The sequence below is a fragment of the Wasmannia auropunctata genome, unplaced genomic scaffold (assembly GCF_000956235.1).
Source record: "Wasmannia auropunctata unplaced genomic scaffold, wasmannia.A_1.0 LD336050.1, whole genome shotgun sequence".
NCBI lineage: Eukaryota > Metazoa > Arthropoda > Insecta > Hymenoptera > Formicidae > Wasmannia > Wasmannia auropunctata.
The window spans coordinates 185072-198560 of record NW_012026840.1 but is presented as its reverse complement, the minus strand read 5'-3'; the positions used below and the strand labels follow the sequence as shown (position 1 = coordinate 198560).

The 13489-nt window shown below is 32.5% G+C and overlaps 1 protein-coding gene and 3 non-coding genes across 6 annotated transcripts; 3 read left to right on the top strand and 1 right to left on the bottom strand.

Moving 5' to 3' along the window:
* The first annotated feature begins 397 nt into the window (after positions 1-397).
* Trnag-ucc lies at positions 398-469 on the top strand. Its single transcript has one exon. It is a non-coding gene; the product is annotated as a tRNA-Gly (tRNA).
* A 281-nt stretch (positions 470-750) lies between these two features.
* On the top strand, positions 751-822 carry Trnag-ucc. Its single transcript has one exon. It is a non-coding gene; the product is annotated as a tRNA-Gly (tRNA).
* A 144-nt stretch (positions 823-966) lies between these two features.
* Positions 967-1038, bottom strand: Trnae-cuc. The gene has a single exon. It is a non-coding gene; the product is annotated as a tRNA-Glu (tRNA).
* A 453-nt stretch (positions 1039-1491) lies between these two features.
* LOC105451514 (apoptotic protease-activating factor 1-like) lies at positions 1492-12232 on the top strand. Of its 3 annotated transcripts, XM_011692005.1 has the most exons (14): positions 1492-2250; positions 4219-4484; positions 4701-4881; positions 5489-5626; positions 5717-6028; positions 6776-7011; positions 7098-7227; positions 7313-8410; positions 8560-8609; positions 8693-9176; positions 9265-9335; positions 9443-9761; positions 10092-10487; positions 10567-12232. In XM_011692005.1, exons 2-14 carry the CDS (start codon positions 4297-4299, stop codon positions 11092-11094), a joined length of 4131 nt encoding a protein of 1376 aa, XP_011690307.1. In that variant the 5' UTR covers positions 1492-2250; positions 4219-4296; the 3' UTR covers positions 11095-12232. The 3 variants fall into 3 exon arrangements, with proteins under 3 accessions (XP_011690307.1, XP_011690309.1, XP_011690308.1); XM_011692007.1 differs by lacking the exons at positions 1492-2250; positions 4701-4881 and having other exon boundaries at positions 4399-4484; XM_011692006.1 differs by lacking the exons at positions 1492-2250; positions 4219-4484; positions 4701-4881 and adding an exon at positions 4983-5258.
* Positions 12233-13489: the final 1257 nt, after the last annotated feature.

Here is a 13489-nt window from a genome sequence, read left to right as displayed (position 1 = left end):
TATATCGTCTATTAAAATTATGTTTTATTTTTGTCGAATAAAATTTATTTGTGTATTAACATTTTAACAACCATGTTATAAAAGATTCATCAAAATTGGAATCTTTTTTATCTCCTATAGATATAGTCTGCAAACATTATAGGTCTGTTCCTTACGATTGCAATACGTTGTACTGCTCCTGCATTAAAAATATGAAAAAAATGAAAAAAATATATAAAAGTATATGAAAAAATGAAATTATGTAATTAAATGTTGAACAAAAAAAGAAGAAAGGTAGAAAGTACACGAAGTTATAGAGAACAAAACTATTAATTATATCGTCCGAAGAGAAAGGATATACGAATCAATTGCCTTTCTTCGATTAGGTGTACACGCGTATGGGAGTTGTTTTCCAACTGCGATGGTGGTGTAATGGTTAGCATAGTTGCCTTCCAAGCAGTTGATCCGGGTTCGATTCCCGGCCATCGCAGGGGTTTCTTTTTTGATTTTTCTTTTCGTGAACTTTATACGTAGAGCGGACGTGACAGCTCGGTATGACGTATCGACTGTCATTGCACTGCCATATGTTGGTAAGCGCATAAAAGTTTTATAGCCGTGTATATTAGAGACCGTCATAGGCTTTTTTTTTCAAGCAGTTAATTTGAATTCTCGATATTTGCAAGTACGTTCTTTTTTTTTATTTCGATTTATTCCATCGTCATATTGAATTAAGTATCGTGCATTGGTTCTAAATGCACTCAACTCGCATCTGCGATGGTGGTGTAATGGTCAGCATAGTTGCCTTCCAAGCAGTTGATCCGGGTTCGATTCCCGGCCATCGCTGGGTTAAATTTTTGCCCGTCGTATTAAATCTTTTAATTTTTTTTTATAGTTAAAGTTAAAATTTGCGAGAGCTCGAAATTACTTGGCGTTCAAAAATTTATTATCGATTGTGCGGTTATGAAAATAATTGACGACAAAAATAAATTCCGATACCGGGAATCGAACCCGAGCCTCCTGGGTGAGAGCCAGGTATCCTAACCACTAGACCATATCGGATTGTACATTCGAAGGGTCTCCGATTTTCTGATATAACGTAGTTTAAATATTGTAATAAAATATTTACTAACAAACTGATATAACATTAAAATATTCGTCAGGATTCACATACATTTCAAGATAAAAGTGGTACAATTATTATTTAAATACATTATTAAATCCCCAGTACATAACGCTCGTGTTTTATTTACAGCATGTCACATTCTTTTCAATTGACATTTAAAAAAAGTCCTAAATTTGTCCCCAAAAAATTATAGTAATTAAATTAGGAAATATACATTGTATTTGAGCAATTAGAATCTTTTTACTATTCTTCTAGTCGATGATCGTTTCTTATTTATGTACCAACTGCCGAGATTCGGTTGGTCAGTCGAATGCCTCTCGATCGTCTCTAGTGCCACACCACCACGGCAGAGTGCGGCACTGGCGTTCTCTATCACCCCCACCGCCCGCGTCCATCCAGCCATGTTTGCCATGACTGGCTGACTGGTGACTGTGGTGGTTTATTCTCGGGGGATATGTGTTGTTTGAGGAGTGCGAGTGGTTTTGTAAATTAAACGGCCAACATTGTCCCATCGCGAGTACGCTGCCACAGCATTGTCTCCACGCTCTTTGACAGCCATGCTCCATTTATCGCGCGTCTTTGTGTCAAGTCGGAGAGGATAGTAGACGGCGGGAAGAGGGACACAGTGGTCAACGCCGTCACGTCAACAACGCGCATCGCGCATGACGCGCATCATTTTCTCATGGGATCTGGCAATAGCGTGACGTGAGTGAGGAGCAGGAGCGTCGCACGTTCCGAGCATCGGCAACGTTGGATTTAAACTCGCGCGCGGGCAGCAGCCCAGCAGGAGCCTGGTGCAGGCCAGGGGTACCTGTTCCCCAGTCGCTTGTCAAGCCGTGCACGAATAGCATCATCGTTACCTCGCCACGGCAGGGAGATTACTCCGATTTTTCGAACAAAGAGCACCCGTTCGTCTCGCAAAGAGTCAGCGATTAACCGTCCGTATCGTTAAACGTGTGAAACGGGGACGCGTCTCGACGGAGACGCGAAACAAAGCAGCGGTATCCGCTTGATGAAGAATGGTCAGGAAGAAAGAACCGACCACGGATATTGTTCTCTAGCTCAAACAGAAGCTCGAAAGGATCATCGGTCAAGGAACACTGAAACATGGCGATGTAGGAAGTGCACGAGGGAAAGAGGTCAAAAAGGTAGGAAAGAGAGTAATATAACGCATACATATATATCCCAAATATTCCGAACGCTAATATATAAAAAAAAGACAGTGTTAAAAGAAAAGAGAAATGAGCGTACATACTTATTTTTAAGATCATGCGCCGATGTACGCGCTGAGGAATTGTCAAAAGATAAGATCATCTTCGCCTTATTATACGCAGTAGAGCCAAACATCCGTTACGTGTCCTTCCACCGTCGAGCGAATCGCTTGGCCCGGAGATTTTCGGAGATCATTGAGAGTATTGAGACTCGTTTAACTCGTCCGCGATATTCGCAATATTATTAAAGATAGTCGCAACTTTGAAAGTTTTCGAGTTTCCTTCCCAATATTTCTCGTCGCTATTTTCTATTTTCTGCATTACAGAATGCATCGGAAATTATAATTTAAATAAGAAGGAAAAAATAAAAAGCGAAAAATTAATAATATATTTATGCTTTAATTTTTCTTTTCATTTTAAGCTTCAATTTATGCTCTTGCAACATCGTTGAATTTGTTTCAACAGCGATTATTAATAAATAAATGTACATTCGATTCAAAATACGATTTAAAGTAATTTAAGTCAATAGAGGAACTTCTTAAATAAATTATTCGAATTTACTTTCATCTTTTTTAATCACGCAAGATACGTAGAAGTTTAACAAAAGCATAAATATATTTCAAATTTTCCTACTTTTTTAATTTATAACTTTTAATTTTTTTCAAAAACGTAGAGGTAGACAATAATATCTCTGGATTTTTTTTAATTTATTTTACGACAAATTCCCTCCTTTTCCGATCGTATGTCTCTCTTGAGACACACGTTCATATGCGAAACAAAGAGAAATATAAAGATAAAATTTTACCAGTGACTGAAATGAGATTAAAGATTCTATTGTATACTCACGAATATATTATTCTGTTCTTTAAACACTTTCACGATAGATAAGATAGTAATGCGTTTTCTTGTAAATTAGGGCTACGTGCCAGAAAAATGTTGCTTTTAAAAGTTTTACTAAAAATCTATAGCACACGTAACGTAAATTGTAAATTTTTTATAAAATTTTTCTCGAAAGTAACGATTTAGAATGTAGTCTAAAAATATCTTTTCATGCTGATGATCGATACTCATTTTTAGCGTCAAAATAAATCGCTGATTAAATTTGACGCCTGATTTATGCGTTAATTTTGCTCATGTGATCGAAAACGAAAGGTACTTTTAAGGTGTCTTAGCCCATTTTATCCTAACGGACGACGGTCATTTTTAGAATCATTTCAATCATTCGTGATCACGTGATGCAAAAAAATAGAAAAGAAAATGTCGTCAAAGCATGTTCCTAATGCTGAATGGATCCGCCATTTATAGATAAATTTTCAATTAACTCTCAGTGTAATCTTTCTAAGTTATATGATTCTGGATTCATGTGAAACAATATTTTAAGAAACAGCGACTATTTATTATAAGTTAAAGTTTTATTTTAACTTGTTATTACTTTTATTTTTTCAAATTATGCGATTATATATTTTGTCTGAAAATGATGATTTACAGATAATTAGCGATACTCCACGATATTCTTTTTATATCCACTCTACGAAAAATGAGCATGATCGAGCATCAGAATAAAATGGTACTTTAAGATAACCGATAACTACTGCTTTTGTTTGCGATGTAAATAATTATAAAACTAATTATTTGATATTTTATATTTTAATTCACATTTGTATATACCTATATGTATATATATATAATAAAACAAATGTGAATTAAAATATAAAATATCAAATAATTAGTTTTATAATTATTTACATCGCAAACAAAAGCAGTAGTTATCGGTTATCTTAAAGTACCATTTTATTCTGATGCTCGATTAAAAGATTAAATTAGATAATTAGAGAAAGTTGCATTTATTCTCAAATGTTGAAATTACCTTGTAAAATTGATTAAAATAACAAGTATTTATTTCAGAATTGTACTGAAATTTGTCGAAACTTCCATTGACGAGATTACGAAGTATTGCAAGTTATTTGTACCGTGATTACAAAAATGGAAGTATCACATAGAGAGATTCTCATTCATTTGAGGAGTGAAATAATTGACGATATAGATGTAGATAATGACATTGTACAGCCCTTAAGAAATGAATATATCTTAAGAGAAGACGATGTAAAAACCATTTATGTTGGAGCTACGAAAGAAGAAAGAGCAGGCATTTTGTTAGATATACTACCACAGTACGTATATTTGTATATACCTGTTATATTCGCACAAATTTTATATTATGCAAAAACTTACATTTTTTTTTATTTTAATGTTACCGCACTTATTAATGATAGTAGCAATTATGTCTCACAAGTCATTTTTACAATTTGCATTCTTATTTAACGATGCGCAGCTTACACTGAAAAACTGATTTCATTATAAGTGTTTGTGTTAACATTTTTTTAAAGATGTGGTCCAAATGCTTTCGATGTCTTTCATCAATCATTGAAACATCACTACGATTGGCTTAGCAATGCAATAGATAAATTGTTAGGTAACTGTAAAATAGAAACCAATGGAGAAATAGACTATTATGCTGGGCCCTCCATTCCACCTCATTCTGCATTGACGGTGACGAGAGAGGAAAAGGTAAAAATTCTCTACATATATTACCCAAATGATATGAAGTTACAGAATGATTCATCATTCTAGCTTTATCTCCCAATTGTGCTCGTACTTCCAATGATAAGATAAAATTATGAACTATAAGGTATCGATTATTTGACATTTCATTTACTCCTCCATGCAGATCTCTGGTTACAATATACACATTGCGTTATTGCTATATAAATTTGATATAATCTTTAACAATATTTTTTAATAACGCAAACAATTAAAAAATCAGCTTTTATTAAAAATTTTTGATAAGTAACTCTGTGTCTTAGATATAATTCCTTGTAAGAAAATTTAATACTTATTTAGTTTAACTGTTCCCCTTTATGCATACGTATGGAAACATATATTGTGTAAGTTTACATAAACTTCATCAGTGTTTTTTATTATATATTTACACACATTTTTATATGCACTAGTGGCAGATTTTAAGCACACTAAGCGCATGCTTTTATAATTAGATATTAGTTCTCAAATCACGCTATCCAGCAGCCTTAAAGTGCTGAAATTTGTCATTGTATTGTACCGTGTTAAATAATATATAAAATAAGGACTATTTATTATATATTGCATTATGTTGCAGGTTGAGCAGTTAAAAGTAGCTTTACAACGATTAAATCCTGCAGAATACATTGCGTTACACGGCATGAAAGGATTTGGAAAATCATGTCTAGTTGCCAGTACTCTCAAGGACATGAAATTAGTGAAAGATTTATTTTCTGTATGATATTTTTCATTTGTTACATTACATATAAGATCATAATGTCAGAATTTCATTTTACTTAAAAAAATGTTTATTTTTTTATTTTAGAATCAGGTCTATTGGATTCAATTTTCATGTAATCGTTCAATCGAGGAAGAGATATTAATTCAATTGAACTCACTCTATCATAACGTGAGAAATTTAGAAATCCAACCTGAATCGTTTACTCCATTCGAGAGAGAGTCCCTGATCCAATATTTGAAACATTATTTTAATAAACGGGATAATTGCAATGCTTTACTGATTCTGGATGATGTTCATGACGAACAGATCATTAACACTTTTGAGTTTAAATGTAAAACTCTAGTTCTCACTGCTGATGTTGATGTTCTGCGTAAGAAACGACCTCAGATAATACAGGTAATATTCTTTATTTTATTTGTAATTTTTATATATTTCATAAATTAAACAGGGGCTACGAGCCTGAGCTAGGCATTTAATGCTCAAATAATAAGTCAATTTACATGAAATCTGTGAATTAAACAAATAACATTTAAATGTGGAACGCTTCACGTTTTTGCGTGTCATCCATAACGTATAGATCAGATAACACGCAACATCGTTGAGCGTTTTACATTCGAATGTTGTTTGTTCAATCACACATTTTATGTAAATTGACTTATCATTTGAGCATTAAATACCTAGCTCAGATTCGTAGCCCATATTAAATTTATTAATTTTGTTATTTTGTTTTAATTTCGTTTGTAATTTTGTTTTATTGGGCCTTTAACTTATTATTTTTATATATTTCTTCTGAATTCTTCTACTCTTGTCAGTGACCCCCTCATTGTATTTCTGCGGTGTGCGCCTATTATATTTACGATTTACGTTACGCAGATATATGTTTTAACGCCGGTTTAATGGCCTTATAACTAATTAGAGGAGTTCTTATGACAAGATATACTCTTGGAAGGCAATGGTTTGCCATTGCTTTCCAAGAGGTAGCGATCGAATTAAAATCCGATGGTTTCTGGTTGGATTTGAACTCGGGTTTTTGGCATAGAGAGCAGACGCACAACTCTCTGCGCCACGATCGCTACAATTGTTATGTATTGAATTATATATGTTTATTATACTGTTTATAATAATAAATAATGTTACTTTCAGCTGAACGATGGATTTACAGAAGCAGAGACATTAGGCTTATTTGCCAAAGCATTGAACACAGACGTCAATGCATTACCTTTAGAAGCAAAAAGAATACACGAAGAGTGTAAAGGAATGCCGTTGCTGATAGCTATGTTTGCTGCGCAATTCGAGGAATTTAAAGAAGACATGAAAATACGTCCTGACAGATGGAGATATTACTTGAGATCTTTGAGGAACAGGGACGCAACAAACGAGTATGAATATTATATATTATATTAACTTCTAAATAAAGCATCGAATATTAAAACTAATTTTGCTATTATTGTATTGTGTGTTACAGAGTAATGAGAATATTTCTGGAAAAACAAGAAACTATTTTTGATATATGCATTGGACAGTTAAAACCAGTTTTGAAGCAACATTACGAGAGCTTAGTTATTTTTTGTGAAGATGTCAACATAAATCCGAAGGTATATATGATAACATTTATTATTAACTCGATGCGCAATTTTTCACGCACACATCATTAATTATATATCGGTTTGATATTTTTAGACTCTAGAAATTTTTTGGGGACAAGACATATTTAAAGTCGAAGAAATGATGTTGGATTTGTGCCATAAATCACTTGCAGCAAAAAAGTGGAATAAGGATTTAGAAAGCTATATCTACGGTGTGCACGACTTATTGCTATGCCATCTCAGAAAAAGACGAACTCGTGACGATCTGATGCAGATGCACGAGTCCATTATTGACAAATATCGCGAATATTGCAACGATGATTTTTCAAAATTGCCGGATGATAATTACATTTACTTGTACATTGGCTATCATTTGGAGCAAGCGAACTTGATCGACGAATTTCCACGTCTTTATTTAAATTTCGATTTCGTTCAAGCCAAACTAATATATGCGGGTTTGAATGATTTATTGCTGGACCTGAGAAAGTATAGGCAACACATTACATTGGGCTATACACAAGACTATGTGAAAAAGGTTGATGCTTTGGAAAGATTTCTTCACGAGCAAGCAAGCGTTATAGTGGAACATAAACGTAAGAAATGCTTGGATATCATTCAAATTGCGATGGACCACCCGCATCAAGACTACGTCGCTCGGACTGCAAATAATCTAGCTATGACAAGACGAGAGTACTTGTATCTATCTCACAATAAAAGTCTTCAATATGCCAAGGCATTGACCGAAGAAATATCGACGGATAACATTTGCACAGCATCTTTCACAGACGATCCTGAGTTGATCTTGGCAGGGAACAGATCGGGTGAAATATTATTGTTGAATTCCCGAACCAAGCAACAAAAAGTCTTTAAGCAAAGTCGCAGCAAGGAATATCCTATTGTAAAAGTTATCGTATCCTCGGATGGTGATTGTTTCTTATCGTTAAACAGTGCTGGCATAATAAAGTTATTTCATCTGTTTACTGAGGATGAAATGCGTAATCAGGATTTGGACGAAATGCCCGTCGACAGTCCGCGACAGAAACAAAAATTCTGGTCTAACCTTCTTGCCAACTCGAACAATCAGGACGATAGTTTAGCGACATTCCAAGTGGGAGATGAGACCATATTGGATATGGCATTTGGCCACGAGGACAAATACATCGCTGCATGCACTAATAAAGCGACGATTCAGGTATTTTAATATCTTAGATGTTTTTACGAAACAAAATACTTTTTATTTATTAACATATTATTGGCCAATAAAATTTTGAATATATGTATATGATATATTGTTCATATTATTTAAATGTGTGTAATGTTTCTTTTTCCTTTTTTTTTTAGATATGGGATCGAGATGGAAATACAATGTTTGAAGAAAGAAATTCCAAATAGTAAGTAGAATTATATGTATATATGAATCGATTTAGGGATAAACGTGTGAATAAATAAGTAACATGGCATGCATTTGTTACAGTCAGTATATACCGAAAATAGCTTTTACGGCGGGGACACATTCCTTACTGCACATAATGGATGAGCCAAACGGTGCTTTCGTCTTGTATAAGAAAGAGAATGATTGTACCACTTATGAATATCATGCCTGTTATAATCTGCAGTTGAAATCCGCATGTGAAAAGGTCATCTTCTTTCATTACATACCCAACCGTGAAAATTCGTTGATGATCGTTACCAAGAAGGAAGCTATGTACGTCAAATGGTGGTGGAGTCAGGGCTGTGTGCATAGTTTCAACAAGCAAACGAGAGCGTTTGTCGATAAGGATTCAGTAACTTACGAATGCGCGACTATCACATACGATGGTGAATATATAATTTTGGCTGATTCCGAGGGTTACATAAATGTATGGAATACCTATTCCGGATATGCACCGATCGCGGTTTACAAAAGTCGCGTCAAATCTTTGGATTCTTACTGGTTAAGAGACGAAGATTATCATATTGTACGTATTATTATTTTATTATTGCAATTACACATATATTTAATTAAATTCAAAATTATCTTTGAAATAAAATAAAATTTTCTTTCAGATATGTGGAAACGATGATACAGCATTATATAAATGGAAACTTCCAGTACAAGAGTCAGATAAATTACCGAGGTAACTAATAGTTTGATCTAATATTAAGAATACTCTATATATTTGTTTTATTTTTTTTTTAATTTTATTAAATGATATAATACAAACTTTCTTTGTTATTAAACTAGGAAGTGTTTATTTGACGCAATTGTATCGTCTGACACAACGGATATTGTAATCAAAGAGAGCCCTTCAAAGAAAATTATAATGTCACGTGGAGAAGATATACAAGAATATGAATATACAGAAGGAAAAATATTGAATCTGCAATTGTCCGCCGATGGAACCATGGCGGTGTATGTTACAGATAATCAAACAATTTGGTTGTTAGATATAAATACTGGAACAGTAACATTTGTCGCAGTATCAGACACGCCAATCCAGTTTGTAAAAATTATCAATCTTATTGAATGTAACAGGATATTTTGGCAGGAGAATATTTTGAAGGTGTGTATATTAAATTTTTTGTTTAAGTTTTACTTTTTATTTCTCTTCTTTTTTGCAAATTGTTCCTTTTTAATTTATTTATAATTATAATTTTAATTATTAGACGTAGACCATAATTTATGTATCCAGTTAACTTAAAATTTGTTTCTGGCTTCCCCATAGTGAAATAATATTTTTCCACTATAAATTTTTTTGCGAGATAACGGATGTGATAATCAAAATGTAGCCTTTTTGCTTGATAAACAATTTACCACTAACTTCCCTGAAATTAATCTATTTAAATTTATAAATATTAAACAAATTTAAATGTTTTGATTAATATGTCAACAGATGTGGCAACCTTCCGGACGGAGCATTGAAATTCCAACAGACTCCGTCAATGATATTCACATAATAAACAAATTTGCTGTAATAGTAACGCAGGGTGGCATAATAACAACATGGGCTACAGCGATTAATAGAAAGTGGAGACAATTAAACGAAAGAAATATGTCTGATACGCTTTCATATGTTACATTTAGCTGTTTAACAACTTACAAACAAAAAACTTATTTGGCGATTTTGAATAAATCGCATTGTTTAACTTTATTTCATATTTATGAAGAAGGGAACAGTATAAACATACAATTCTGTTTTACGCATAGTTTTGCACAGAAGACGACTTGTTGTGATATTTCAAAAAATACAGATTATATCGCCGTTGGCTTTGAATCAGGACAAATTTCTGTAAGTGTTTCATGATCAATTAATGTTATGCGTTATAAAAATATACGAATTCAATGTCGTCCATTTTTTTTGTTTTCAGATTATCGATAGACAAAAACAGATGGAGGTCACTCAGTTATCTTTCCACGCTAGTCCCATCACCCAATTGTATTGGGCTCCAATTGAGATAATCGTGCCGATTTTATTCTCATTGACAAGCGATGAATTAGCTTTGTGGAACGTTGCTCTGGCGATGAATAACACGAAAAAAATGCAGAAGAACGTGAGAAGAAGTCGAATGGGCATTAGCCACAGTACAAGCACTCCTTCCTTCGAGATGAATACACTTTCGAATCTATGCGTACCTAACAGCCGAAGCGTAGATGCTGGTGTATCTGATCTACAAGATGACAACTGTAACCTCCGACACGTTAACAATATAAGTAGATATTGGAAGAAAAAGATAGGTAAAAATCCGGAAATACCAGAATTATTAGCGGTTGTCGAATTACCACCAAATCGTGAGCCAAAAGTATGTATCTCTCCAGATTTCAGTAAATTTGTTATCGTTGACATGTACGGATCTGTTAATACGTTTAAACTGATTGATTATAATCAATTTTCCTAGGCTAATTATAGAATGAATTTAGAATGCTATATTGCATTACAATATAGGATTATAAAACTTTAAAAAAGTTAAAAAAAATTGAAAGAAAAAAATGATAGCATTGTTTATCCATAACGTATAATGCTTTGACAGAAAGTTGCAGGCTTGATGTACAGTGACAATTACGATTACAAATACAATGGTACAATTACGCAGATTCTATTAGAGATGCACGAATCAATGTGTCATCTTAATGAAATATATATATAGATATATATATTAGGAGACATATTTTATATTGCCACTTTGTGCTCAGCTGATGAAAAATATCTATTTATAGCAATGTCTTTTACTGCCACTTGCATTTAACAAGAGATTAACGCCAATTTTCTACGTATGTAAAACTGACTTTTTCATACATTTTTTAAGGTAAAATTTTTTACTATATATAGAAACAGAAGTACTATTAAAATGTATTATAAAGAAATAGCTGGATCGTATTGTATACAGTCTGTCATGAGTTTGCGTGAGCGGTTACTCATATTATCTTAAGCTTTTTTATTTTATCAGAGTTTCTTATTTCTATTATTTGAAAAATCATTTTTAGGTTAGGTAACTTTATACCTAATGTCGTTATTGCTCCGCTATTGAACCACTATCGAGAAACACAGAGAAACATTACCGGGCAATAATTGATAATAAGAGACTGATCTGAAACGCTCGCATACTCTTGCATAACAGACTGTATGTATTTGTGCCATCCGTCAAATCTTAAACAAATATTTCAAGTGGCCAAAAATGTATATTTTGAAATGTTAAGATGCATTTCTATACTTGTGCATTATCTGAGCATTTATAAATTCTAGAGTGCTTTCTACTAGACACAGTATCTCTGTAAATATTAGTTTGATCAAGTATTAGGGTTATTAATGCATTTTTCGAAGTTAGATCAATTTTGTACACAGGTTGTGTATTTATAGAAATAATTGCTGGTTTTTAGGAGAAATTTTTAATAATTCTTGCGTACGCTGAACTTGCGTACAACGAACAAATAATAATTAAGACACATGAGTAAACCAGTGATTGGAAGTAACTCGTTACTTATTATTATTAGTTATTTTTTTGGTAACGATGTTACTTTTTTTTAAATAACTATAATGATAACGTTACATTTTTTCAGTAACTAGTTATTTTTAAAAAGTAAGTAAATTTTCATTCCTTGATAATATATGATAATATTTAAATAAATTTCCTCCCAAAAAATTCTAAAATATAAAAAATTAATAGAAAAAAATTAATTTACTTTATATGTATTTATATATTATACCAAATTTTTTCTTATATATTATCAAAGTTATCGTTATTAAAGATTCTGTTACCTGTAACTACATTTCAGATATAATTTTAAAAGAAGTAAACATATAACGTTAATATTAACTTTAAACAACATATTTAAAATATGTATGCAAATACTTGAAGTCAATCGTATTGATATGTAACAGTGTAATATGAAGTATGTCAGAAATGTAATAGATGAATAACCTTCTTAAGTATTGTAGTATTTTTATCAAATACTTTTTAAATACGTTGTTTTTTATATTAATATTAAAAGTGAAACTAAGACTGATGAGCATGACATGAATTATGCTGCATTCATGAATTATACTGTATCCATCCAGTCAATGGTTGCCATTTATGGATAATATGTACATGTAATGTAACAATATTATGTGAAATTACTACGTAAAAATCTTCGATAGAAAACATTGTAAACTACAATTACCTATAACTTATGTGCCTTATGTCTTACGGACATGTAAAATAATGTAAGATAGTATAATAATGGAGCGAAGAAAAATAGTATAAAAATCACAAAATTTTATATCCGTATAGTACTTTAAAGACGTGTGATATTAAATAACGTCTTTACATCAAAGCTCTATTGTGATTGAGACTTTGCTCCATTTATTCTACTTAATCGTATTTAATTTTATGCTCGAAACATAAAAAAAAATCGGAAAAGGTTTAGCAAACACTAGATAGCGTATCATAATTATATGAGAAGTCGCTATTCTTTATTATCGCTTTTTATATCAATTCCGTTTTTTTTATTACTATCTACTTTTATATATGTATGCTAGCTTTTCAATCCCCTCGACTCTCTGTTGGCGTCGTGAAATAAAACGTGGCCGAGTCACTGAATCTCGCCGAATTATCACGCCAACAGAAAGTTGAACTTTAGTTGATCTCATACATATTTTTCTACTTTCGTACATAAATCTAGAGGAAGTTATAGTAACTACACATCTCAGTAAAAATCCTAGACGTATACAAGACTGTAATACGCATTTACACACGTATATCTCTTTTTCTGTAATTTACATGTCAAATCATATCTAGTTCGAATGTCCCGCAC

Bases quoted from the DNA above. Each gene is read 5' to 3' on its own strand.
- LOC105451514 (XM_011692005.1), top strand. From the start codon at position 4,297: ATGGAAGTATCACATAGAGAGATTCTCATTCATTTGAGGAGTGAAATA. The intron at 6,029-6,775 runs GTAATATTCTTT...TGTTACTTTCAG, and splicing joins AACGACCTCAGATAATACAG to CTGAACGATGGATTTACAGA. The intron at 9,336-9,442 runs GTAACTAATAGT...TTATTAAACTAG, and splicing joins GAGTCAGATAAATTACCGAG to GAAGTGTTTATTTGACGCAA.